Source organism: Tachyglossus aculeatus, chromosome 16, assembly GCF_015852505.1.
Source record: "Tachyglossus aculeatus isolate mTacAcu1 chromosome 16, mTacAcu1.pri, whole genome shotgun sequence".
Taxonomy (NCBI): Eukaryota; Metazoa; Chordata; class Mammalia; order Monotremata; family Tachyglossidae; genus Tachyglossus; species Tachyglossus aculeatus.
Genome location: NC_052081.1, coordinates 42295120 through 42321762, shown reverse-complemented (window position 1 = coordinate 42321762; position 26643 = coordinate 42295120). Strand labels below are relative to the sequence as shown.

Here is a 26643-nt window from a genome sequence, read left to right as displayed (position 1 = left end):
TCATTTCCCCTACTGCCTCTCCTTTCTGCATCGCCAAAGCACTTGGATTTGTACCCTTTAAGCACTTGACATTCCCCCTTACAGCACTTATGTACATATCCATAATTTAATGTATTACCCTCTAAACTGTAAGCTCCTGGTGGGCAGGAAACAAGTCTACCAATTCTGTTGTATTGTACTGAGTGCAATGCCCTGCACACAGTAAGCACTCAAATACCACTGACTGGTTGATTTCAGCAGGGTGGCCAGAAACTTCAGTTAGGGGCAGGGGGAGAGAGGGAGAAAAGGAGGGAGGAACAGAAAGGGGTGGGGGGAAAAAGAGAGAGCTGACAGAAACAACTCAGTTCAGGCTTGGGCACGGGGGGGTGGGGGTGGGGGGGGGAGAGAGAGAGAGAGAGAGAGAGAGAGAGAGAGAGAGAGAGAGAGAGAGAGAGAGAGTCTCAAATCAATCAGTGGTATTTACTGAACACTGTGTGCAAGGCACTGTACTAAGCACCTAGGAAAGTACAATATAATAGAGTTGGTAGAAGCGATCCCTGACCACAGGGAGTTTATGGTCTATGGGAGCTTATGATCTTCAGTTTCTACATATGTATATCTCAGGTTATTCTACAGTGTGTACCTATGGCCTCTTTGTGGTATTCATTTCTCTCTTCTATTTCCCCTCTCTCCAAACACTCACTTACTCACTCACTCTCTCTCCTCCCTCTCATGCCTGCTCCAAACTTGACGGCTTCATTTTCTAGCTGTTGAGCTTGCAGCAGGCCACATCTGCCTTGCTTTACACACTCCCCCAATGTCTTTTCCTCATTATGGGATTAGAGTCGGCTGATAAGAATGCAAATACTTTGCTCCCCTCTCCGCAAGCCCACGGCTGGCCCCCATGCCCAGGGGGTTAAAGCAAAAACATCTGGGCGGGGGTTGTGGGGGGGCCGAGAGGGGTCGGGCAGCAGCGGTTTGCGGGCCTTGGGTAGGTTGGGGCTGTTGGGCAGCAGATGTCCCTGAAGTCCCTGTGGCGGGTCGAGCGTCCCCTCGGCCTGGGTGGCAGGAAAGGCCGGATCAGATTGCAGAGGGCTCTCCCTCATTCCCAGACAAGAGGGCTTGTGTGAGGGAACTAGAGTAAAACCTGTTTATAATGAACTTCCTTACTGCATAACGAGAACCTCCAGCTAATAGACAGCTTTTAGCGGGTAGCTGAATGCACTCCGACGGGGCCGCCGAACAAAGAACTTATAGAGGAACCGGCCTCTCCTCCCCCCGCCACCTGCCATGTCTTCCTTAACAGGTTTCAGCCATCGCTCAATTATTCTGTCGAGTGGAAGGAAAAAATGGGGGCAGGCGAACCCAAGAAAATGGGAAACACAGGCCTGGGGAGGGAGGAGAAGGTTGTGGTGGGGCTTTGGGGGCAGGAGGCCCTGGCCCCTTGAACCTGGAGTGAGAGTCCCTGTGGTGAACTGTGGTTGGGGAGGTGGGTGTAGGGGTCTGGAGCATGGGAGAGAGGTTGACGGGGAGGAAGGTCTGGAGTTGGTGAGACCCTAAAAACCACCACCAAAAACCCTACATGGGGGGCATCCCACCCAGCGAGTGATCCGGGGGCAGATGATTCAGAGATGGCCAAACCGCCCTAACTGGAGCTCTAGACCAGAAGTCACTGCTGAAAGACTTTGCCATGCAGTCTCCGATCACAGGTATGGTACCTGCCCCCCTAGCTCCCCCAACCTGTGCCCCCCCAGAGGACAGGCTGAGCGGGGCCTGGAGGACGGAAGCACCTTCTTTGACGATGACGCTAACGGAACTGCGGCTCTGCAGGTTCCGCTCATCCTTGACCGTCAGGGTGAACTCGTAGGTCCCCACCTGGAGCCCGGTCACAGTGGCCACCGTCTGGTTGGCGTCCTCGAGCCTCACCCCATCAGGGCCCCTGGCCGAGAGAGAGAGATGAGAAGAAAGCCGGTCAGGACGGGCACAATCCCTCTGCGGTTGCCTGGGGGGTTGCTACCAAGGCTGTTGGAAGGTGGCCACCCCCCGTCCATCCTTCAACCACTTCCCGCTGGCTGGGCGATCATTTGGCCGGGGATATGAACAACCCGCTGACCAGAAAAGCCCCCGCACCCAACCGGATAAAACTCTCCCCGGGTCCCCCTCAACAACTGCCCCTCTGCCCTCAGGCCTGCCCTTCCCCAACACGGCCAGCTTCAGCCCTCCAGCCCCGGGGAAAGCTGAAGGCCCCGTTGGCACAGAGCTAAAAGGAATCATCTCCAGACAGAGGGGGTCCTGCCTGAGTCCTTCTCGCCGCCAAGCTGAGCCACTGGCCCCACAGGTCCTTGGCTGTCCAACAATTAAAGGCTCAGACTGGGGTTTCTGAAAAGCACTTCTGGCCCACTTGATCTGCACAGCATTTGCCAGGAAAGAAGCCAAAATGGACTTAGTTTAATCATGTGCACAAACCACTCTCGATGGCAGCACCAGCGGGCGGAGGGAAGAGGGGAAGGCCAGCCACCGGGCCTAGCCCCTGCAGCTGTAGCTCAGAGAGTGCACCTCCTCCCAGCCCTGGAATGGGGCTCTGGGCACCCGTTGGGAAGCACCCGGATCTTTCCCTGTGGCAATAGGGAAGTGCTTCTCACTAGGAAGGGAGCGAAAACCCAACCCCATGGAGCCTAAGGTGCCTCCACTCGCTGGCCAATTCACAGGGGGCATCCTGCTGTAGCTGACTCTGGCTAACAGCTTGGCTGGCACCTGGGGTTCTGAGCTCGTCAGCCAACACACCGATTCAGGGGGTTCCTCGGGGGCAGGCACAGCCCAGCCGGGGTTGGCTGGCATTTGTTCAGGGGGAGCTCAGAAGTCCAGCTTCTTCCCGTCCCCAGCAAGAACTTCCATCACTTCCTTGGAACCTCCAAAATGCTGAGCCGAACTTCTGAGCAAACGCCAGATATGGCCATGGGGACTCCCTCCAAGCACATGATGGAGGGTCTTCTCCCCCAATACCCCCAAATCCCTGGAGCCCAAACAAGGATTTGTTATCAGAGCGACCCCTCTGTTAAAAGGCAGGGAGTAGGCAGGGTAGAATATTATTAATAATGATAATAGTAGTACTTGTAAGTGCTTACTATTTGCCACGCACTGTTCTAAGCACTGGTGTAGATACAAGTTAATAAGGTTGGATAACAGTCCCGGCTCCACATGGGGCTCACAGTCTTAATTGCCATTTTTCATATGAGATAACTGAGGCCCAGAGAAGTGAAGTGACTTGCCCAAGGTCACACAGCAGACAAGCGGTGGAGCTGGGATTAGAATCCAGGTCTTTTTGATTCCCAGGCCTGTGCTCTATCCATTAAACAACACTGCTTCTAAAGACAGAAAGATGGTCAGAGAACTTCCAGAGTCTCCCCTGAAAATCACAAAAAGCAGAAGATTCAGAAACAAGGGGGCAATTGGTCTCCTGACCTTCTCCTGGGTCCCCATAGGCCCCCCATCACTCAGGGGAGCCTCCTGTGCTCCCTGCCTGTGGGGACACCCATTTAAGCCCCACTGGAGAGTTCTAGGGGGGCAGGGGCCAGACCAGGTCCTTTTCTGGAACTTCTCCGCCTTCTGTGGGTTAAAAATCCAAATCCATGCACTATCTGAGCTGCGTTTGCTGTGCTTTAATGGAGTTAAAAGGAACTGTGAAGGCCAGGAATCGTTCAGATTAAGCAATTCCAGTTTAATTAGCCCTGTTTTGATCAGTGCCCTCTGCCTCCGGCTAACATAACTGATAAAGGGTGTCTTTGGAAAAACAACAACTGGGGCTGAGGCTTTCATTTTACAGATGTGACCTCAATTCCCCTTAATAGCAGGTGTCAAAAGACTGCCTTCCCCCAACCCCTGCCTCTCGCCCAGTTGGTTTGGGAAAGTACGGCTCTTTTCTGCTCCATTACCTCTTTCGAGCCGACCCCTCTCTGGGCTCAAATGTAATTGAGCCACAAATGACAGCACATGGGTTGAATCTGCAGTACGCTCACGACTGTATAGTCCCCTACTTGGGGACTGGAGGAGGGCAAGAGAGCATCCTTTTTCTAAAGTCGCTTAGCTCGTTTTCCCCAAGACCGAAGTGGGAGATTGAGGGGAAATGCTACTCCCACATTCAACCCCAAACTTCTGCCGACGGAAGCAGGTGTGAAGTGAAGGGGCCATGATGGATCTGGACCAATCCCCCTTGGGGCCGGCGAGGAGGGGTGGTGGGCGTTGACCGATACCCACTGTGTTTTCTCCCAGAGGTAGGAGACGATCTTCTGGTCATCTGTGCTCTTGCTGCCATCCAGAGTGGTGCTGTCCACGGGAAGGGTCAGCTCTTTATCTGGGCCAGCATCCGCCTGGGGAGGCTTGTTGTTCTCTGGACCGGGGAGATTGGGGGTGTCAATAGCCAGCCCGTCCTGGAGGGGAGATCATCCGGGACAGGGGTAGGGAAAGCCCGAGGTCCCGCGGGGGAAGCCCGTCGCCTCCCCCTTCCCGGCTGCAGCCCAAATCCCCAAGATGGAAGGGTGGAGAGGAAAGGGTCCCCCTGCCTGCTCACAAGGGGAGGGTTGTTGGAGATCTGTCCTGGGGCTCGCACCTTCTCTCTGGCCCCGGCCCCTCCAACGGGGTCTGCCGACAGGAAACGGCAGGCTCCTTACCGGGCTGCACGATGACCGTCACTTCCGTGGTGGCTTGGTGGCCCGCTGTGTCGGTCACTGTGAGCTGGTACGTGTAGTCTCCCTCTTGCATGGCAGACAGTTGCAGAGTTGAGGTCCTCACGCCCTTGGTGTAGACACACATACACATACACAACGACACAGACACAGAAAGAGAAGCGTAGCTCACAGTGAGAATACAAGTCGGCCATTCGTCCCCTGGTGCTAAGCATTTTCCAAGTTTCCTAAACTCTAGCGGCTGGCCTGACTGCAGCTTCCTGACCTAGCGGTGATTTTCGAATGCAGTGTCAGATGTTTGAGGGGTGACATCTGGCCCAAAATTCCTCCCCAGTGTGGGGAGAGAACGGCTCTGACTTCCGTTCCCATAGGAGCCTGGAATAAAGGGACTCCCAGAAGGGATCGGGCCCAGGTGTGCCATGGATTCCAAGATGACCGAGACCTTTTTCCATGCCCGGTGAGAAGCCTGCGGTCCCGAGTCTGTTGTCTGAACCGTCAGTTTTCCAGAATGGTGACATTAAACTAAACCCAACATCACAATCAGCCACGAACAAAGCTGGCTAAGGCCTGTCAGAGATGGGGCAGCCGACGTTGACTGTGGGCCTGTGCTGTCAATCACTTGACCCTCCGTGATCTCCACCAGTTCAACAAAACAGCTTCCCACTGCCCTGCCTGGGAAGACGTACTAAAGACCAGAGCTTTCAAAAGGCGAACCCCATCTTGCTCTAGAGCTTGGGCAGAGTCCTTGGGGCATCGTGGGGGTAGAGGTGTCACCTGCTGTCCGGGTACTTTCTGCCCTCTTCGGACGGGTTCTGTGGCAGTTTCAAGGAAACCTCATCAAATGGCTAGCCCAAGAAGGCGGCTCCCAAAGCCCCACACGAATCCTTCTACCACCATACCCCCTGCCACCCTCATAACGGACTGGCCCTCCCACCCTCTACCTGGCTGCTTCCTCTAGACTGCGAACTCGTTATGGGCAGGAAACGTGTAATTCTGTTGTATTGTACTCTCCCAAGCACAAATACAGTGCTCTTTACTAGTTAGCGCTCAATAAATACCACTGATGACCAAACCCAATCGTCTTCAGGGTTAAACTCTGTATTCCTGGGCAGCTAAGAGTTGGAAAGGCTCTGCATTCAAACCTGACCTTTAAACGGCGATTAGCAAACCCGACGAACAGCTTATGGTTCTACCGCCCAGTGGGGACTCCGTTAAGAGGCTGGCAGCCGAGCTGCTGCTCCTACCTGCATCTCGACCACTTTCCCTTTGCTGCTGGGGCTGAGGGACCATTCGTAGCTGGCGATGCCGTGATCATCCGTGCTCTGGTTCCCGTAGAGGGTGATGGAGTTCTGCGGCAGGGTGATCACCTGGTTGGGGCCTGCGTTGGCCACGGGGGGGTAATCCACCGCCTTGTTCACCGTCAGGCTTGCGGTGGTGGAGCCGCTGGCCCCGTCGGAGTCCACCACCGTCAGGCTGCCGGGCACAGTGGGGAGGAGAGAGGGAGAGGCTGGGGCCATCAAGGGTGGTTGCCAAGGCCTAAGCCTTTCAGAGATGGCTGGTCAGGCCCATGGGACGCCCTTGTCGGGGACAGCCTGGTCACAGCTGGACCTGAAAAAACCTGAGGCACTCCCTGGGAGGTGGCATGGCCAGTGGAAAGAGCTCCGGGACTAGGAGTCAGGAGACCTGATTTGAAGTACCAGCTCCACCACTTGCCTGCTGCCTTTCCACGGGAAAGTCACTTGCTTACCTTTTCTCTGTGCCTCAGTTTCCTCATCTGTAAAAGGGGGGATGAAATACCTCTTCTCGCTCCCTCTTAGACTGGGAGCCTCAAAAGGGACAGGGACTGTGTCTGATATACTTAAATCTTAAATCTTCCTCAGCACTTAGTACGGATCCTGGCACCTACAGGATCCTACACTTCTTCTGCAGGCTCTGCACCTGTCTAGTAGAGGGCTCTGATCAGGGAGATGTTTGGCCGCTACTATCACTGATCACGCTGAATGAGGCTCGCAATCCTGGTCAGGATCAGGCTCCAGGTGCCCCCCCATCCCTGTATAAGCCCCAAACAGCTGAGCTCAGTCCCTCTGCAGAGATGGCCTGGCCCCCTCCCCAGTCCACACCTTTTTAAGAGAAGTCTGCCTAATCTACAGATTGCCCTTCATCCCTCACTGGAGTTTTCACTCTCTGCATGTTTTTTTTTTTTAATCGAGTTGAAAATGCAGAGAATTTAGCTAACACCCCCCACTCCCCAGTTAAACAGTTCTGTCCCTGGCTTCTGTCTTCCCTTGAGAGGTAGTCCCTGACCTGATGGCCCACTGTCTCGGACTAAATGGCAACCCCTGGTTTAACCGGGTGGACTGCAGTGCCTGATAAAGAACCTTCCATCAGTGCAATGAACGGGGTCGGGGGACTGGGGACTCCGAAAGAACCAAGTCCCACTACCAGTGGGGACTGGGAGGAAATCCAAATTCTCACAAGCCCAGATTGTCAGACAAGAGGAATCCCAGGTTACTAAAATTAATCAAAAAATCCTCAGAAACATTCATCTTTGTTGATTCTGTTCTTCTAGACTGTTATCCTGTTTTGGGCAGGGACTGTCTCTGTTGCTGAACTGTACTTCCCAAGCGCTTAGTACAGTGGTCTGCACACAGTAAGCATTCAATAAATACGATTGAATAATAAAATAAATGATGAATTCCGTTGGAAAACGGCCTATAGGGCAATCAGAGAGGCTGTGGGTGTTGAGTTTTCAACCATACCTTCGGTGGACTGTTTTAAAAATTGCCCTCGTATAACTACTTTGATGAAAAAGAACCGGTTAGTGGGGAAATATAATCCGACCTGAATCTAAACTCACCGGCTGACCCTTGACTTACCTGAAGGTGTAATTTCCAGGGACGAGGTTGGTGAGTTTTAATATGGCCGTATCAGCAGAAACTTTCTCTTCTCTCAAGGGGCCCTTGAGTTCTTCCCAGTGGTACTGGACAATCTTGTCATCATCAGTGCTTTCTGGCTCCAAAGAAAGTTACAACTCAGGGGGGTTGGGCCTTTGTGACCAACGCCCGAGACTCTCCCTGGGGCACAGGAAAACTGAGGGATGAAGACGGTGTTACGCAGAACCTGTCTCTTGGGCTTTTGGGCGGGAGGGGGGTGTCAAATTCCTGACCACATTCCATGCCGCTTTTCAGTAAGTACCTAAAAACATGTGCTTCACAAAATGCCTCTCATGCACAACCAATTAAATCAATGGTATCTGTTGGGCGCTTATCATGTGCAGAGCACTGTACTAAGGATTTGGGAGAGTACAACAGAATTAGCAGACACATTCCCTGCCCTTTACGAGCTTACGGTCTAGACGAAGCAAGGCCAAAGGAGGCTCAGCAGAGCTGTAACCAAACCCAACCTGCTCCAGTCCAGGCTGGGATTAAATTCACATAGCCTCCACCTAAAGCAGCAGTTTCCCCCACCTGCTGATGTGACATTGCTGAGTCTAATGGCTTGAGTCTGAAGGGTTTGCGATCTGAGCGGAGCAGCCCAACAGAAAACAGACCGGAGGCTAAGCAGTAGCCGGGGAGTGAAAACGAGAGCGACCCCTCTGGATTTGGCCACTGCAGGTGGATCTAATTCCTGCCCTGACTCCCAGGACCAAGGCTGTGGGGGCCACAAGCTACATGGGGTGGGAATCAAAACAGGGCCAACTAAAAAAACCACTGAATCGAAATCGGAATACGTCTGATCTCCTTTGGTTCTTTGCATGTAAAAACTGCTCGCTTCATGTGGTTCCCTGAATGGAGATTCCTTGTAGTCTACGGTATTTATTGAGCCCTTATTATTTGCAGAGCACTGCACTCAGCGCTTTGGAAAGTAAAATACAACAGAGTTGGTAGACATGATCCCTGGTCTCAAGGAGCTGATAGTCTACAGGAGCTGGGACTAGGACTTCAAAAGGGGCCTCCTGCTATCCACCTTGGTCAGTCTGGCCCTTTTGGGACAAGTGTGGTCATCACTCTAGACTGTAAGCTCACTGTGAGCAGGAAACGTATCTATCAATTCTGATATATTGCACTCTTCCAAGTGCTTAGTACAGTGCTCAGGAGAGTAAGGGCTCAATAACCACCATTGATTAATAGTTCTCACTAGATCAACCCACCGACACCAAACCATCAGACCTCTGGCCCTCCAAGGGGTGCCCCACACCCACCCTGGGGATCCGGTGGCTACTCACGGCTGCCATCCACGACTGTGGAGGTGGTGGGCAGAGAAATCTCCTGGTACTGTGGTGACACGATCGCAACGGGGGGCTGGTTCACCCGTGGCTCTGCAAGGAAGGTCAAGGATGGTTAAGGACAGGACTGGGCTCTACAGCCAACTCAGCAGGGAGACACTGGGGGAGGGGGGTGTCAGAAGGGTTGGTGAGATCACTGTGCATTCCCAGAGTGGAGTAACCAGTTATCTTTCTGTCGTGCTTTGCACTCCTCCTTTCTCCCCAGTGGGAGCCCGAGAAACCCCATGAAATGAACAGAGAAGCCAAACCACTGAAAGACACTCTCGCCATCTAAAGAAGTCCTAGAAGGACCTCCAGAGTTACACTTTCTGGGTCTCTCTAGGGAGCTGCAGAGTTAACTCAGTGGTCTTCTCTCACTTTGGAAGGACCACCACCTCGGCCTCTACATCTCTAAACCATTACCATTTCCACGTTCCTAAAAGGCTGAAAAACCTGACGCCTCACCCCACCCCTTGCTCTCCAAGGAGAATGAGATGGCATCAGCTTCCAAATTCAGACAACTCCCAAATCTGACTTTCCTCAGATCAGCACGCTGTACTCTCTTGTGTCTGGGACTGGTTAATACTGCTGGGACTCCCAGCTCAGGAGTGAAAATGGGAAAGGGAACCATTTCTTTCAAGCAGTTGAAGCCCCAGATTTATGGGCCTTCAGTGGCTCTCTCCACCTGCCGACTGTCCCTGGGCCCAAAATCCCGAAGAACTGGGCCACAGTACTTCCCCACCCCAGTCCGGCCCCTCCTCGAGGGACCGTGGGGATGACTGGTGGATCTCTCCAAGGGAGATGCCGCTTACTGCCCTGATCCAGCTCCGATCAGAACCCGCAGGAGAGTTCCTGGGGCAAGTGTCTTTTCTTTAGCGAATGGGAAAACTGCTCTGCCAGACTGGATGCTTGAAAGCAGATTTAGAAGCCGGAGCTGGGTTTTGCCTCACTGATTTTTGGGTGAAATTCAGGATAGAAACCTTATCTCTAGCACGGCAAAATAAAACATGACCGAACAGACAGAATCCAGGAATCCAGGACATCCCAAATTTTGTGTTGAAATAAAAGGGAATGGAAACAGAGGCCTGGAGACCTAGAATTCAAAGGCGTGAGGCAAACAGGGAGGGTATCAGGAAGTGGCCCCGAAGTTTTGCTGGGGTCCTCTTAGGGGGCTACCTGCCAAATGTACTGCCAAGGAGTCCCATTTGGCTCTCCCACCTAAGGGGACCTGATGGGAAGCTCCGTGAACCTACATTTGCGTCTCTGGGAAAAACAGAAATCAATCAAATGGCAGCCGGAGCTCTTCCTCTCTAGATGCTGGCTTTTGACTCTCTTAGGAGGTTCTGCTGAGGCATAAGGGGCTTGCTCTAAATCAGGCTCAGATGGAAGTTCATCTGCAGTAATGCAGTACCTAGTACAACACTCTGACCCCAGAGGGGTCTCAAAAAATCTTGCTCCGGAGAGGCAGGTTAAAAATGCAGAATCAGTTGCTTGCCTTTCCCTCGACCAGAGGGGACTACAAAGCACCTTCTTAACCCTCCAAAGACCACTTCCTGCAGCAAAACTAAAAGGTTTCCTCTGGAGATACCACCCCACGATGCAGGCATTTAACACCTCAAAGGGAAAGGGAATTCCTCCTCTGCAGCTTTACGAAGTGAAGGCCCGGGAGACGGCCAGGGCCTGGGATGTACGTACCCGGGTTGACCGTCACGTTCACGTAGCCTTCCCCGTGAGCGTGGTCCCCATCAACTATCACTTTGAATTCATAAAGGCCTAGGGTGAGCTGGAGAGGAAGGAGGAGGGGACACAGTTAACAACTTCAAGGACCAGAAAGCGCCACAGGGGACAGGAATTGGTTCTACCAACTCTATTATACTATCCTCTCTCCACCACTTTGTACAGTGCTCAGCACACAGTAGATGGTAAGCTTCCTGAGGTCAGGGATCATGTCTTCTAGCTCTATTGTACTGGGCTCTCTCAAGCGCTTAGAACAATGCCCTGCACACAGTAAGTGCTCAAATACTATTGTCTGATGGATTGAGAGCTGGCACTCTTTGAAAATGCCACATTTTGGGACATTTTGGTTCCGGGAATCACTGGATCACAAGGAAAATGAAGGGCTGATTTCTGTCATCCAGGAGGTTAGGACTGACTCACCCGAAGCCCCTATTTCAGGCTCCTGCCTGGTGGAGCTGTGGGGGAACTTGGTCTCGATCCGTCCCCCTCAACCTTTGCTCCCTTAGGTAGGACCCTCCATTCATTTATTCAATCGTATTTACTGAGCGCTTACTGTGTGCAGAGCACTGTACTAAGCGCTTGCCTTTTGGTGGAGCCATCTGAGACTAGCCCGAGGATCGGGTGGGGGCCTTTTCCACAGTTCGGAAGTAAGTGCTCAGTAAATATCACTGATTGTCCATCTTTTAAAGACGTGCTATTTGAGGCTGGCTGAATTATTATGGTATTAAGAGCTTATTATGTGCCGCTGGGACACACATGAAATAATCAGATCAGAAACAATTCCTGACCCACACGAGGCTCATGGACAAAGAAGATATAAATGATATTTTACCACATTTTAACAGATGAGGAAACTGAAGCACAGAGGAGTGAAGAGGCTTGCCCAAGGTCACCCAGCAGATAAGTGCTGGAAGCGGGACCAGAGCCCAGGCCTCCTGAGCCCCGGTCCCGTGTTCTTTCTGCAAGGCCGGGTTGCCTCGCTGTGCTGTGTAATCTTTCTCTTTTGCAAACCAGGCTAAACAGTGCACCTGCAAATTATGGCTCCAATTCTACTACTAAGAGATTTGGGGACCTAGGGATAAGTCAGTCAATAACACCCCTGAACTTTGGTCTCTTTATCAGCAAAATAGAGGGATCACTACAATCTTACCATTTAGGACTGGAACATGGGGAAGGAAGAACAATAAGGGCCAGATAATCATTTTCAAGATAAACTGTTACTGAAATCCTGAACCACTACCCAATTCTCCCCTCGGTCGGAAATTCTCACATCTCTACAGACCGAGATGGAAACTCAAATCGAGTACTGTTTTGCAAGCTGCTTCGCGATTCTATTTACACCCAACACCGCTGTGCCAGTTCAGCCTTCTCATCGAAAACGAAAATCCGAGTGGCGAAAACTAATAAATATTGGCAGGCTGCCAGCCGGACCCTCGAGGGACTCACTCTGAACACAGGCCGCAGATTTGGAACTGGAAGGTCGGTCCTCCCATCCCCTGGATGCTCATGGGGGAAAATGCCCCGGGGCTTCCCGACCCTCTTCGGGAAGCTGGTGTCGGCAACCTGGGGCTCACCTTCGACAGCTTGAGGACGCGCGAATGCTTCCCTTCCATCTCGCCACTGTAGTCCTTGGGATGAGTAATCAGCTTCCAGTCGTAGGAGTAGCTTGCTCCTAAAGGAGGACCAGTTACAGAAACCATGAAAACACACACCCACACGCCTCGTGCAAACCGCCTTTCTGTCCCCCTCGTTTGATCGAAGCCTGATCTTGGGCCTTCAGATCAGGGCTGGGGGGTTCCAAGTCCTGATGTGCAGCCTTTGAAAGTGCTTGGCTGGATGGGACTCAAATGATCTGTCTGGGAAGAAAAGATTCAACTGAGTCGGTTCAGCACTTACGCTCTAGATCGTAAGAAGGGATTGAGCCTATCAACTCTATCGTATTGTACTCTCTCGAGTGCTTCATATAGTACTCTGCACACAGTAAATGCTCAATAATTGATTGAGAGATAATGCCCTGTTCTCCCTCCCTCCGTCGCTGCCAACCCTCTACCCCATGACTCTGGGCAAGTGGTCACGTTGCCTCGAGAACTGGTTTTACTCTGACCCCTCATCCAGCCGGGATAGATGACCTCACGGGGCGCGAACATCTTATGCGACAAAGAACGGCAGTGATTGCTAAATAACACGGTTCAGAAATAGCTTTTCTTGGAGCACTGTGAATGCTAACGCTGCTTGTCTTGCTAAGGTCATCACACCCTGGTGCGCTATAAAGAGGTTCTTTGATCCTCCTGAGCCAAATAAGCTGCAGAGGGGATTGTGGCAGGGCAGGGGGTCGGCCACTTGAAATGGATCCCATTCAGATGAACAGTTAAGTAAAATCGAATGGAGCAAGATTTACATGGGCCACATGACTACCATCTCTTGGTCCCAAGTCCAAAAAGCACTAATAATTATTATTATTATTATAATAATTGTGGCATTTGTTAAGTGCTTACTCTGTGCCAGACACTGCACTAAGCACTGGGGTGGATACAAGCTAATCGGGTTGGACACAGTCCAACAGTTGCTTCATTTCTTGGGGCCTCAATTACCTCATCTGTAAAATGGGAATTGAGACAGTGAGCCCCACATGGGAGCGTGGAGAGAGTATCAGAACTACCTTGAATCATAAGCCCCTTTCCCCAGTTCTTACTCTCATCTTTTCCAAGGAGGAGAGATTGGAGAATAAAGGCGGGGAGGCTCCCACAGGGAAATTTGCTTCAGGATCTGCTCAGGGCACAGTCTGCTGGGATGGGTACTGGGAGATGGAGCAGAGAGGGCCCATCCATTCATTCATCCATTCATTCATTCAATTGTATTTATTGAGCGCTTACTGTGTGCAGAGCACTGTACTAAGAGTTGGGAAGTACAAGTTGGCAACAAATAGAGACGGTACCTACCCAACAGCGGGCTCACAGTCCAGAAGGGGATTCGTAAGGAGAAATCCAGGGGCCCATCCTGGGGCAAGAGAGGGCTGGGAGCAACTGCTTCAGGGCTGGCAAACTTGGCTAAGTGAACCCCCCCAAAATGGGGGCCATAGGTTAGAAGAGGGACAGCGCTAGAGTTGGCTGGAGTATGGTGGGGGTGGGGGCGGCAACAGAGAACCCAGTGAAACTAGAGCTGAAGGGATACTACCGCTGCGTTTTCACCTCAATCTTTGTTAAAGGCCAACTGATGTGCTTATATCTACAGCCAGACCTCACCAGCCAGGGGTGGGGGGAAGAAAAAAACCTTTTGCAGGAGGGAGGTGGATGAACTGATGAAGAAATCTCAAGCTGGGAGGCTAGAAATATGGATCGGGGCACTTGGGTTTAGTTTTATATATTGCAGCAAAAATAAACCACTTGAAGTAGGTGGTGGGAATCAGGAAGACTGTGGGGAAACTGAGATCAATGGGAGAAGGATTCCACTGGGGAGAAGATTTGGAACTGGATCCCATCTGTGCTCTGCTTCCCTCCCAAGCAGGAACATACGCCCAACGATGGTCTGAGGGCACAGGAAGTCAAGGGGGTAACGGTCCCCCTGGGGGACTTGAACTCGTACCCTTTGATGGTTCCGGGAGGACAAACGCATTTAGCTGAACTTCGTTCTTGGGCAGGGTCACCTGGACACTCTCCCCTGCAGACACGACCAGCTCCTTCATCCCTGCAGGGGGGAGAGGAGAAGGAAACAGATAACCGTGAGGGAGCCACTGGGGGTGGACCTGGGCCCGAGGGGGATGCAAGGGCCAGCTTCTCCCCCTCAGGCCCGGTCCCGAGCCAGCCCTTCTAGCCACCCGGGCCCAGGATGGGGTAGGTGGCCTCACTAAGCCCATCTCTGGGAGAGAAGCCCGCCTGTCCTCCCGGGCAGCTGAACGGACAAGAAAATGCTCTTCGCTGCCATGCAACCTTAGCCCGGCACAATTATACAAAGCCTCTCAGGTATCCTGCCTGCACACAGGCGTCGTTTCAGCGGCAACCTTGGCAACTAGGCGTTACATCACCACCAAATTAGATTCCGGGAGGAGTGGAGGAGAGAAAAAGGAGAGTCACACATCTCGATTTTGTTTACTTTGACTTTCTCCCCCGAGCTTTTCTCTGGGACGTGATCGGCTCAGCGTTCTGTATTAACCATTTCCTCCCGGTGCTTAGGAACAGCACCCCGGAAGGGCAGATCCGATGTTGTTAAGGCAACAATCTATGTATAAATCTCTCTTCCTGCGGGATCGCCTTAAAAATAAAGATGCTCATCAAGAGTAGAGAGACAAACATCTGACCTACTACCGGCCTTTTAGATGGCACGAGGGAGTTTGTCCTCCAGCACTCTCTTCCCCTGGGTTCTGTCTGCTCCATTCCCCCGAACGGCACTAAAATGGACAAAGAACTGATGCTCTTTAGGAGCAGGGAGAGGTAACCCAGACCATTCGGCCCTCAGAAAGCTAGGCTCATAAATCCCCAACACACTGTACAGTTGTCAAGCGAAAGAACAGGAGCTGCTGTTTTATTTACTAAAGGGGGTGGGAGGGGGGGCAAGCTTGGCAGGATTTCTGTCCCTGAGGCCGTTTGAGAGCAGTCTGTTTCCTCCCTCAAATGGGGGCAATGCTCATCTTTTCCAATCCATCAGTACCCCTCCAACCCCTGGGACTCTCCCCCTTGCCTCACCTGGGGTTGACGCGGTGGTGCTTGGGGAGGAGGTGGGCAGGGCGGGGGTGGTGGGGAGGCTCTCATTGCGGGAGAGTCCACTGGGCACCGGCGTGACCATCTGGGTTTTCCCGGCGTCTTTTTCCCGGGGGGTGCCGGGGTTGGGACTCGTCTCTTCAGGGATTCGAGGCTGGCCTGATGTAGCATTCTTTCGGAGGGACGTCTCTGCTTTCCTGGTAGCAGCCAGGCTCAGGGCCAGGGGACTGGACAGAGTGACAGAGGCTGAGGACTCCTCAGTGGAGGGCATCTGGTGGACCTAGGGAGATAAAAATATGTCCCAGGTGCAGGGGTAAAGGCTGACAGGCTTGGATTTGGTCCACAGTCTACAGTCTAATCTACTGATGTTCTCCTGGTGAATTGTTAGAATTTGGATCCAACGGGCAAGCGGACAGGAGGCGGGCAGAAATGACCAGGCCCTGATTCCCCTTCGCTCCAACAGGATTCTCCACCGGTCTCCTGCGCCCTTCCAATTTCCCCCGAGTCCCTTCCCATCATCCGTTTCCAGCTTCTCCCCACCAACCAGCTCCCCTAGATTTAGCTTCCTTCTTCTCCAGCTCCATATGAGCACATCCCCCACCCATCTTCACGATCTGACCTATGACCTGTTGCTCGTGTCATTCATTCATTCAATCGTATTTATTGAGCGCCTACTGTGTGCAGAGCACTGTACTAGGCACTTGGGAAGTACAATTCAGCCACAGATAGAGACAATCTCTACCCAATAATGGGCTCACAGTCTAGAAGGGGGAGACAGACAACAAAAGAAAACAAGTAGACAGGCATCGATACCATCAAAATAGATCAATAGAATTATACATATATACACATCATTAATAAAATAGAATAATAAATATGTACAAATATACACAAGTGCTCTGGGGCAGGTAAGGGGGTAATGCAGAGGGAGGGAGTAGGGGCAAAGGGGAGGGGAGGAAGAGCAGAGAAAAAGGGGGGCTCCGTCTGGGGCTTCACCTCTCTCTCAGAATACCTTTCTTCTCTCAGCTTAGCCAAACCATGTCCCTACCCTCCTTCACAGCCATGAAGGCTTTCCCAGTTAACCTTTCATCCTCCTTGCTCAGCCATCTCAGCACTCTTGGGCCACTTTCTGCATTACTCTCCTTACCTGATACTGAATAATCTACCCACAAGTCCATCCATCAACTTGGTTGTGCTTGTCTTCCCTATCGGATCAGTAGCTCCTCCAGGGAAGGGACCGTGTTTTGTTTTGTTTTTTAATGGCATTTATTAAGTGCTCACTGTGTTTCATGCTTTCACACTTTATCCTCTAAGTGCTTAGAACAGTGCTTTGCACAGATAACCGCAGTGGACAAGGATCCCGATGACATTTTGCTCTTGCCCCATCCTAGATTGGTCCCAAATCATCCTGGCTTGTGCCTCTAAAATTGTTTGTCTTTTGTTCACCCCGCCATCCAGCTGCCCATTTCCACAACTTTTGGGAGTGCCTGCAAGTGTGAAGCCCCCCAACCATGAATCCCCAGGGCTCTGGGACCATGTGCTTTTCAGAAGGAGCACTGGGAAAAGCGGAGGAGAGAGAACAGCGATGCCAGGAGGTACCCGAGGAGAGGAGGCCTAGGTTCGACAGGAATACGGGCTTCTATTTAAGGAGCCAAGGAGTTGACGGCATTCTAAGAGCAGGATTTTGCTTGGATGGGATTCTCCTGGCGTTTCAAATAAACCAATAGAGCAACCCACCCTGGAGAAGAGGAGGGCCCCGTCGGTGCCTGCCTGACAGGAATGGTCTATGAAATAGCACGTCTTGGCGGCTGAGGCCCAGCATCACGTGGGCTGAAGCTCCAGGGGGTGGGGGTGGCCCAATCCTAGTCCGCTACGTGACTTTCTCCTGGCTGGGCTCTCTCTAGCAGGCTCCACCTGACTTTTTTAGGGGGCGGGGAGGGAGGGGAAATGCTTGTGCATCTTACTTGACGCACGCTGAGCGGTGCATGTGTACCAGTCCAGGAGGGTGTGGGCCCTGCTGGACGGTACCACCTATATGGGAGCCCGGGTACTTCTGCATAGCAATGAGAATTTGCAGCTTGACATGGGGTTTGCCTTGACCCTCCATTGGGCCAAGGAGGCCCAGGAGAGGGGCTCCTGCTCCCCCCCGCCACCAACCCCTAACCATGTTGAGGTTCAAACTTGACTCACACAAGGGTTGCTCTGCTTTCTGCTGCCTCAGACGGGTTGGGCTGGAGCCCTTTACACTAAGAGCACTAAGTCGTCAGACTGCGCCACGGTAGCCTCCCTTCCGGCTGGTCTGAGGCCGGGGCCTGGCTGATCCTAGGAGTGGCTGAGAGTTCTCACGCTGACGAATGGCACCGAGACTGCTGGTTGTGGACAATTAGCCTCACCTGCCTTGTTTTCCACCTGACCCACTCACGGGCCTGAAACAGAAGGCCGAGAAAGGGGGTCCAGTCCCACCAATGGTTCTTCGGAGTTGGGACCCTTGGCCATGGCCTACGAGCTCCTCCGCGGTGACCACAAGACTGGCCCCGGCCGTAATCCAAGCGACAATTTCCTCCAAATTCCTCCGCCACTACCTATTTCCCTTTGGGCAGGCGGCCGCAGGGGGCACACGGGACATTCCGCCTTGGGTCGTTTTGCTCCGTGCCATCCATGTGTGGGACAGATTTGGAGACACTGGTGCTACTCCGGGAACATGTGCTTATTATTAAGACATGATTCACAAAAATTCACCGTTCGGCTCGCTTTGATTTAAGAACCAATTGTGTTTTTCAAAAATACCTACCACCGTGTCTAATCAAAATCAAACCAGTGGAAGAGACAGTGCCCTCCTACTCCCCCTCGCACGTCTCAGGCATTTTACAGACTTGCAGCCTACGTGGTGGCAAACACAGCTGCGGTTGGATCCAAACTCTGCCCCAATTCCCGATGACGGAGTCATCAGCTGGGGTGAAGTTGGCGTGGACCAACCAAACCTCAGTGGCCAAAACACCACCCCTATTTTACTTCTTCCTGGAGGGACCAGCTCTTTCTGTCGTTTTGATTTTGATCTTGTGCCAAGTGCCCAGGGCCAGGTGGCCCACCAATCAATCAATCAATCAATTGTATTTCCCCGTCATAATCATCCGTCAATCGTGGCTAATCGATTGGCCAGTGTTCCCAGCTATAGACCCGAACCAAGCAGAAGCAACTGCCCTTATCTCCATCCCCGCCACCACCCGTCGTATGAAGCCGGTCACTGATCAATTCTGACGATCAATTCTCTGACTCCTCTGTCTCTAAGAGACCAAACCGGTTTCACAGGTGAAGGAAAGGTGAAGGAAAGGGAGCTCCGTGGGGGTTAGAGGAGAATCCCCCGAGGGTCACTGGGGTGGGAAGGGAGTGGGAGGGGAGGGAGAGAGTCTGGGAGAAGTGCCAGGAGTCAGGAGCTAAAACATTTGAAAGAGGAACAGTGCAGTTATCATAGACTTAGTGGGAAAAAGGTGAAGGAAAGAGAGGTGCTGCTGAGGCTCTATAGTGAACCACAGGTCAGAGAAAGGGAGGTGGGGCAAGAAAAGCTAAACCGAGTGCTATCGAGGTCTGGGACCAAAGGACTATGGGCAAATCTGATGTCCAAAGGGTTATTTTCATCAAGAAATAATAATAATAATAGTACTTGTTAAGCACTTACTATCAGGTTGGACACAGTCCCTGTCCCACATGGGGCTCACATTGTTAATCCCCATTTTACAGATGAGATGATAGGCCCAGAGAAGTAAAGTGACTTGTCCAAGGCCATACAGCACACACGTAGTGGAGGTGGGATTAGAACCCAGGTCCTTCTGACTCGCAGGCCCATGTTCTATCCACAAAGCCACACTGTTTCCTCCCTTCCACCTGCAGATCCTGGTAGTATGGATCTGCATCTCGCCTACAGCCGGGAAGAGCCTGAGGACTCTCTATCCCTTCCAAGGGGTTGACCTTTAGTTTTGGAATGGTGGAATTTAGCTTCTCTTGAAGCGTCTAAGTTGTCTTCGTGGGTCTGTCCACTCAAATTTAGTCAGCCCCACGAGGGCCATGGACCTAATTTCCTTGCATCCTCCCCAGATCACACTATAAGCACTTAATAAATGATTGTGGCAGATAGCTGGATGGGGAGGGGGGAGGGGAGAATGAATGAATGAATGCATGAACTGAGCAAAAGTCCTCTTGACAGTAATTGACCTTAAGTTTGGAACTATCTAATGCCTGGCAAATCTCGGGACTAAAACGAAAGCCTGAAAACTGCCTCAAAGCCCCAAATCTCCACTAGAACCCAGGTCCTCTGACTCTCAGGACCGTGTTCTTTCCACTAGGCCATGCTGCTTCCCTCCTTCCTCCAAAACAGACCAGCTTCCTCTCTCTCCGTGGGGTGGGGGAGGTGATTCACTCCCTGGCGGGTAGCAGGGCCGTGTAAATATGCCTGTTCATTCCTCCTCCCTTCCTGGCTTTCAAAGGAGATGATCGGTCCCTAGGGACTCGCCACAGTGGCGAAATGAAGATGCATTTCACAGCCTCTTCCCCAGGCTCCCAGCTAGAACACTACAGAATTTTCAGCTCACCATCAGAAGAAGCAAATTCGCCTTGAGCCAAACTGTCCTCTTAGCCCAGCTCCCAATGGCCAATCTGCGATGCTTTATTGTGTATCTGCCGAGATCTCTGGGGCAGGCAGCACGGAAGACTTGCCATCTAGAGAAGATGGCTTGTCTGAAAAGAGCAGCTATAAGTCCACTCCCAACCCCCTTAGTAGAGAAAGGAAGAAAAACCTGGGAATATTCCTTTCTACTTCTGGAGAGGCAGTGTGCATACCAAATCCATCCTGGGATAAGAGAGATAGAGAGGGAGAGAGAGAGAGAGATAGAGAGAGAGGGCGGGGGGGGCAGGCATTTTTGGAGGAATGAAAAATTAATTCCAACTATGCATTATGCAACACCTTTGCAGCTCTGCAGGCATCACGCACACGCACACACACAACAACAGTGATTTGCGGTAACAGTTTTTTTGCTCTGCATGCAAAGTTACTGGCCCTATAGAATTTCAGGGGGAGCAGGAGAAACTGGCATGACTGAGCCTGCCAGCTGGCCCGTGCTAATAAGCGAGAGAAGAGATCTGCACTGCACACATTTCTCCTCCTCTCCCTTTCGTACTAAGGGTGAGTCTGACCACTGACCCCCTCTCCTCAGAGAGAGGCCGAGGACCTCCCAGAGTTGACCACTTTTGGACTGTGTGGCATTGGACACGGTGATCAAACGTCGGGTTTTTGAGACAGTCCTAATCGCTCTAGGTCTTTTTGCTTCATAACTGTCTCATCTCCTCTTCCTCCACCCACTTGGGGGTGAGAGAAGTTTTTCTACCCTTCCTGGGCTCCACGAAACACTAAACAGAAGGCGATGGGAGAGACAGTGTGATAGGGGACGGGGATAGATTTAAGTGTGTATATAGACACACACCCCCAAAAAAAGATGTGGTGAGAGATAAGGAGAGAGAAATGAGACAGAAATAAAAAGAAAATGAGTGATATGAGAGAGAGAAAGAAAGAGAGCAAAAACCTACCTAGACTGTCAAAGACAAGCAAAAACAAGACCCAGCAATTCCTGGGGGGCCTGAGCCCCAGTGATTCACCCTGAAGATATAGGCCCTCAAAAACCGAAAATGGGGAAAGCCGATTGGTAGTGTCTTCCTCAATCGCTGCTTCTAGAGTTTGGGAGTGGGGGGAGATTCATGGCTCAGATCTCTTGGCTGGGCTGTACATGGTGTTCCCCATTCCAGCAGGTGGAGTATCAATTGGCACAGCCAGAAGCGGCATCCTTGGTCTAGAAACACTTTACCCCATCGGGACCGTAAACAGAGAGGTGGCAGGGGGGAAGAGGGGAGGGTCAGCCCAGTGGAGAGTGGAGACACTAGCTGTCGCCAGCCCGGGGATTTGCGACCCGATAGAAAGCACTGCAGAACCACAGTGGGGAGACTTCCAACCTCGCTGCAGCTCTCCCCTACCGCTGACAGAGTCGGGCGGCATCGTTAGTGGTCCGCACTTTTCCTGAACGGCGGGGTCTCTGCGCTGATGGCGGTTTTTGATTTTCCTCCAGAGAACCGCAGGCCTTCCCAGCCAAAGGCCAATTAAGCCCTGAGGCCCCGGAGGGGTAGTGATGCTGAGAGCAGGCCTGTCTGAGCAGCCCCAGGGCCTCTGCGGGGCGTGGTACGATGCTCCGCCAAGCCCCAGTCAAGATGCTGACCAAGTCCTTGAGGGTTCCCAGGGGGCAGGGGGCCCCCCTCCTCCAGAAGCTCTTACCTCTGTGGAGATGTGAGAGGCCCAATTCCCGGGCTCCCGGGAGTCATTCTTCAAGGGCGGGTCCCGGACGAAAGGTCTGGGGGGGCTCGAGACTTCACTGTTTGGGGATGAGGTTCTCGCTTGGGGCTTGAGGATCCTCGGCTCCGGCGTCGGGGACCCGGGGCTCATTGGCTCATTCTGGCTCACCTGATTGGAGCCCCCTGCAGATCTGGGGTCCCTGGGAAGGTCCCTGAGCCGAAGCTTCCAGTACTCAGCCACCTGCGGTTCCTCCCAGAAAGATCTCTGGGTTCTCCTGGCCGTCCGGCTCCTTCGCAGTCCCCGGAGGTGCCGGCCTGGAGCTTCCTCTTCCCAGGGGAGTGGCGAGTCGCGAGCGGCCTGTGGCTTCTGGACGAACCCCAGGACGGAGTTGGAGGAAGTGGTCCTCCCGGCGGCTTGACAGTTCTGGGGCCTGCTGCAGTCCACCACGAAGCACAGGCCTTCCGACCACCAAAAGGCATCACAGATAGGGTCCTGGCAGCAGACGGCCCAGCACGACTGGAAGGAGTGGGTTCTGCCCAGTAGCCGGTGGTGATTTTCTCCCCAAGACCTCAGTTCGACTCCAAGGTGAGTGCTCCTCAGCTGGCATCTGCTCCCGTCGGACCCTAAAAACAAAGAGAGAGCACATTTCAAGACAGCAGTGAAACCACCCGACTACTACTCCTGCAGGCACCGGAGACACTTTAGTTCTTTAAGGTTATCCTGACACTTAGCTTTGAAGAGTGTGGAAGAGCCACCGGGAGAATTGTGGGGGAAGGGAACTGCCCGAGGTCTGAACAATTCTCATTATGAAGAAATCTCTCTCACCTTTTGCTTCCTTGCTCCCCTCACCCGCTATAACTTGTCGTCCTTCATGCTCCAAGATGGAGGCACTGCCACTGATCCACGGGGGTGAGTACGGCTGAAATAACCCACTGCAGATTCCCCCAGCCCTCTCACAGCCTTCTCCAACTGGGCTGCCATGTTGGTCGGCAGCACCCGGCACCGTTTTCACCTTGGCCTTCCAGTCTCCCGCTCCCTTCCAGCCCACAGTCTGCTCCGCCGGCCTGCCTGTCTGCCTGTCCAGTTGTCTCCCCGTTTTGAGCTCTGTGCCTTCTGATTAAGTCAGTGACAATCCCACAGACCCATGGGGTGCCAATTACTTGTACACACAGTCCGCTGGACAGAGTATGGCCTCGAAGCACTAGGAGACGGGAGAGCTGTGCAAACCGGAACTCATCGCTTTGACAATGGCAGTATAAAAATAGAGTCCCCGTGTTATTTTCAGCAGCCCAGATTCAGCTCCCAGACCAATTTTTCCATTGATTTTTGTCACCAGACATTTGCCCAGTTGAGCTCCATGAAGGGCTTGGCAAAATGGGTCACGCGGCAAACAGGGCTGGAGGAGATGGAGGGGTCGGAGGTGGCGCGGGGGGAGGGTCTGCAAATGCTAACCCTCTCCAAAGACTGTCTTCTCGTCCAGAGCCTGGACGGGATGAGAGTACTCCAACTAAAAACAACCTCTCTGGTCAACGGCGGCACTGTTGCCACCCAGAACGAAACAGCCCCATTAGCTCAAAGGTCTGGTTTGGTAAGCTTTGGCCTGCGGACCAATCATTTCCCTGAAAATCTTCTTTGATGCCTCCCCTGCCTTATGAAATGGTGATGGGGAAGGGATGGGGTGGTGGTGGGGGGAGTCAAACTACATCCCTCAGTGAAAGCCAACATTCGACAGTGACGGGTTTCTCTTGCTGAGACGTTCCTGACCTCCTGCTGGCTGGCATCCTTTATTTGATGGTTCAGAGAAGGGTGAGTCTGAAGGCCAAATCAGCATGTCCCCCTCAGCGGCTAGTCTGTTTGTAACCTATAGAGCCTAGCAGGCTACCACTTCAGCTCTTTTATTACTCGGGGGGCAATGTCATTACCAGCCCTGGGAAAGACATTCTTCTTTGTTAGCTGGAGGGTGCAACATGGCCTTGGCTCTAACCTCTCCTCCACTTTCTTTGTTGCTCCCGATGGCTGGGGTGCTGACTGATTGACCAAAACCACCTTGGTTCACCCAGGATGCTGGGATCTTAAACCACCCATGCAACTCCTCTCATACCACAGCAAATGGGCATCAGCGGCTGCCCTGTTTAGTGGAGATCCAGGAAACAGAGAGAGAGGCCTGGTCACCCTGTCCAGAGCCCTCGACCACAACCAAACCCACAGGCCCCAGCCTTTGGGGTGGATGACAGAATGGCAGTAGCCTTTTCCAGGACAAAAATAATCCTGCCTAGTTTAGAACCATCTAAACAGTTTTCACGTATACTCCACGCTGCAGAATTTGATTTCTTTTGCAGATCTCTTCACCGGCTTTTCTCAGGGGCCAGGGAAGCCAGTGAAAAGGTTCTCCTCAGTAGCGGGGTCCGAATGGTGTCCCCCACCCCACCTCCACTCTCAACTCTGCTGCAGAATAGTGCCAGCTCATCTGGAGCTATGGTGGGCCAACCCATGGTCTTGGCCATCTGTGTTGATTCAAGAGCTTGGATTTGTCCTTCAACATCACAGCGGGAGATGGACTTTTTGTGTGCCCGCCATGGCCCGCATTGGCCTTATCGGCTGCACAAGCCCTCACTGGGGAGCTTCACCACCAGAGGTGCTTTCCAAAATGAAGGACAAGTGGCTACACACTTCACAGAAATTGCTGTGTTGACCTGCAAGGCACTGGCTAAATTCCAGAGTCCTCACACCCTCAACCCCAAATCCTCCTGCGGATCCTGAGTGATCAAGTTTCTGACTTCCAATTCCAGGTCGGAACTACTGCCGAACCACTGGGCCACTGCTAGTCAATCCAGTGGCTCTGCTACCACCCCAGGGATGCACATTCATTTGGGAAGCGAGTGAGGTCATGGACAGCATGGAGAGCACCAATGCAGAGAGAAGGTGCTGGTTTGCTGGGCCAAATGGCACCCCTCGACTTGAAGAAGCTTTGGGGACGCAAGGTGTCAAACAACTCCATCCCACAACCCTTATTAGTTCCTCCACCTCCCAACTTCTTAACCACCTGGCTCTGCTCCCACGGACTGCATAAACAGTATTGACTCCAAAACAGATGGGGTGGACTTTTATACCAACTGCCTCCAGAGTAGGGCTGAAATCAGTCGGAATCTTGGATCCAGATTCCTTTAGGAAGATCACGCTTCCCATCAAAAGCATTTCTTAAGCACCTACAATATGTACAGCACCACACTTCCCTCTTGATTGGGGAATCTCCTTAAAGTGAGGGATCAGGGGAGGTAGTGGCAAAGGCCTCTTAGATGACCCAGGGCAAAGACAGATCTGGCCCCTGACTTCTTCAAACCCCAGAAGTTGTGGTTTAGAGACCAAGACCCTCATTTTCCCACAGAAGAGACTGAGGTTTTTCGGGGGGACAGAGAGCCAAACTCTTGGGCAAGAAGGTCCAGCCATCAGAGCAGCCACTGCTCTGAAGGCCCAAAGGCAGATTCCAGGGATGCAAAAGCAGGATCTGTAGCAGGCTTAGGCCCACAGTGCCTCAGAGAAGCCAGGAGCTAGGGGGACAGTGATCGATACACAGCTCGACCAAAAAAGAGAATCATAAAAAAAACCCCATCAAATATACATCTCCTCTTGCCCCAAGGAAACACATCAGATTCTTTTAGACACACAAACAAGGAACTTGGATGACATTTAGTGACAGAACTGATGGCTAATATTTGGACACCACATGTTCTGGGTAACAGTTTATTCAGGCAAATGGAGGGAAAGGGAAGGAATGGCTTCTCAGGTCTTGGGATGAGAACAAGCAGGCCTGGGGAAAGGCGGCTCATTGGTTCGGCCCAAGGGTGGGTGGGTAGACATGGGGATGGATGGGGTGGCAATGGGACAGCCAGGTACTGGCCGGGCACAAGAGGGCAGAGAAAAAGGCAGCGGGACTCAGGAGGCTCATCCCCTACCAAAGGTGGCCCGGAAACTCTGGGGTGCTTATTTCACATGGGCAGACAGCCAACTTCATGCTGAGAAGCAGCGTGGCCTAGTGGATAGAGCACAAGCCTGGGAGACAGAGAGACTTGGGTTCTAATCCTGGCTCCGCCACTTGTCTGCAGGGTGTCCCTGGGCACGTCACTTCACTTCTTTGTGCCTCAGTTATCTTCACTGTAAAATGGGGATGAAGACTGTGAGCCCTAAGTGGGACAGGGACTGTGTCCAATGCGATTATCTTGTATCTACCCCAGTGCTTAATACAGTGTATGGCACATAGTAAGTGCTTAACAAATACCATTTAAAAAAAAAGCAAAAGAAAACACAAAGACCTCACACACTCCCCAGCCCATCGGGAAGGTGGGTACTACTGTAGACTAAAGCCTGCCAGGGAGCAGGCATCTGTGCACAGGAGCGAAACACACACTCAAAAGGCCACAGCTCCTTCTCTGTTCTTCTAACCTGCTGGGTCCAATTAAACAGAACAACGATACAGGCCCAGACAGGGCCCCGGAACTTCAACCTGTGTGGGGCTCGGCTGTGACCACTTCCCCACCCTCCACAAATCGAGGAAGAGAACAGTTTGTAAACTTATCTGAATGAAGTCGGTCCCTCTGGCAAAACAAGGGGGTGATTAGGGGCTCTCCCAGGTAACATTCTGCATTGCATTTTCCCACAAGTAAAAGTTCACAACCTCCCCCTGAAATTTCACAGTTTTGCAACAATTCCATCTGTTAATTTGTCCTCCAATATGGCCAGATGCGTGCAAGCATGCGCGCGTGAAAACACACACACACACACATGCACGCCAGTCTTTCTGTGTTATTACCTTCCACTGGCCCAGCACTGCATGGCAAAAGACGAGGACAAAAAGTTCCCTGGGAGCTACCTGCCAGGTGCCTGGTTAAATCAGCCTCCCTGCAGAAGGGACTACCAAATGGCAGTGCTTTGTCTGAGTGGCTAGCGAGGTGGGTTGGT

At 52.4% G+C, this 26643-nt stretch overlaps 1 protein-coding gene across 3 annotated transcripts in view; it reads right to left on the bottom strand.

The window, feature by feature from the left end:
- Positions 1-26643, bottom strand: part of KIAA0319L (KIAA0319 like) — a 54309-nt gene that overhangs the window by 8915 nt on the left and 18751 nt on the right. For all 3 annotated transcript variants that reach the window (XM_038757977.1, XM_038757978.1, XM_038757979.1), the window contains exons 3-13: positions 21670-22310; positions 15342-15636; positions 14245-14346; positions 12237-12334; positions 10621-10708; positions 8887-8979; positions 7538-7670; positions 5906-6134; positions 4647-4770; positions 4234-4366; positions 1770-1918 (exon numbers count right to left, since the gene is read on the bottom strand). In XM_038757977.1, coding sequence (XP_038613905.1) covers positions 1770-1918; positions 4234-4366; positions 4647-4770; positions 5906-6134; positions 7538-7670; positions 8887-8979; positions 10621-10708; positions 12237-12334; positions 14245-14346; positions 15342-15636; positions 21670-22310 — 2085 coding nt within the window. The remainder of the gene's footprint in view (positions 1-1769; positions 1919-4233; positions 4367-4646; positions 4771-5905; positions 6135-7537; positions 7671-8886; positions 8980-10620; positions 10709-12236; positions 12335-14244; positions 14347-15341; positions 15637-21669; positions 22311-26643) is intronic.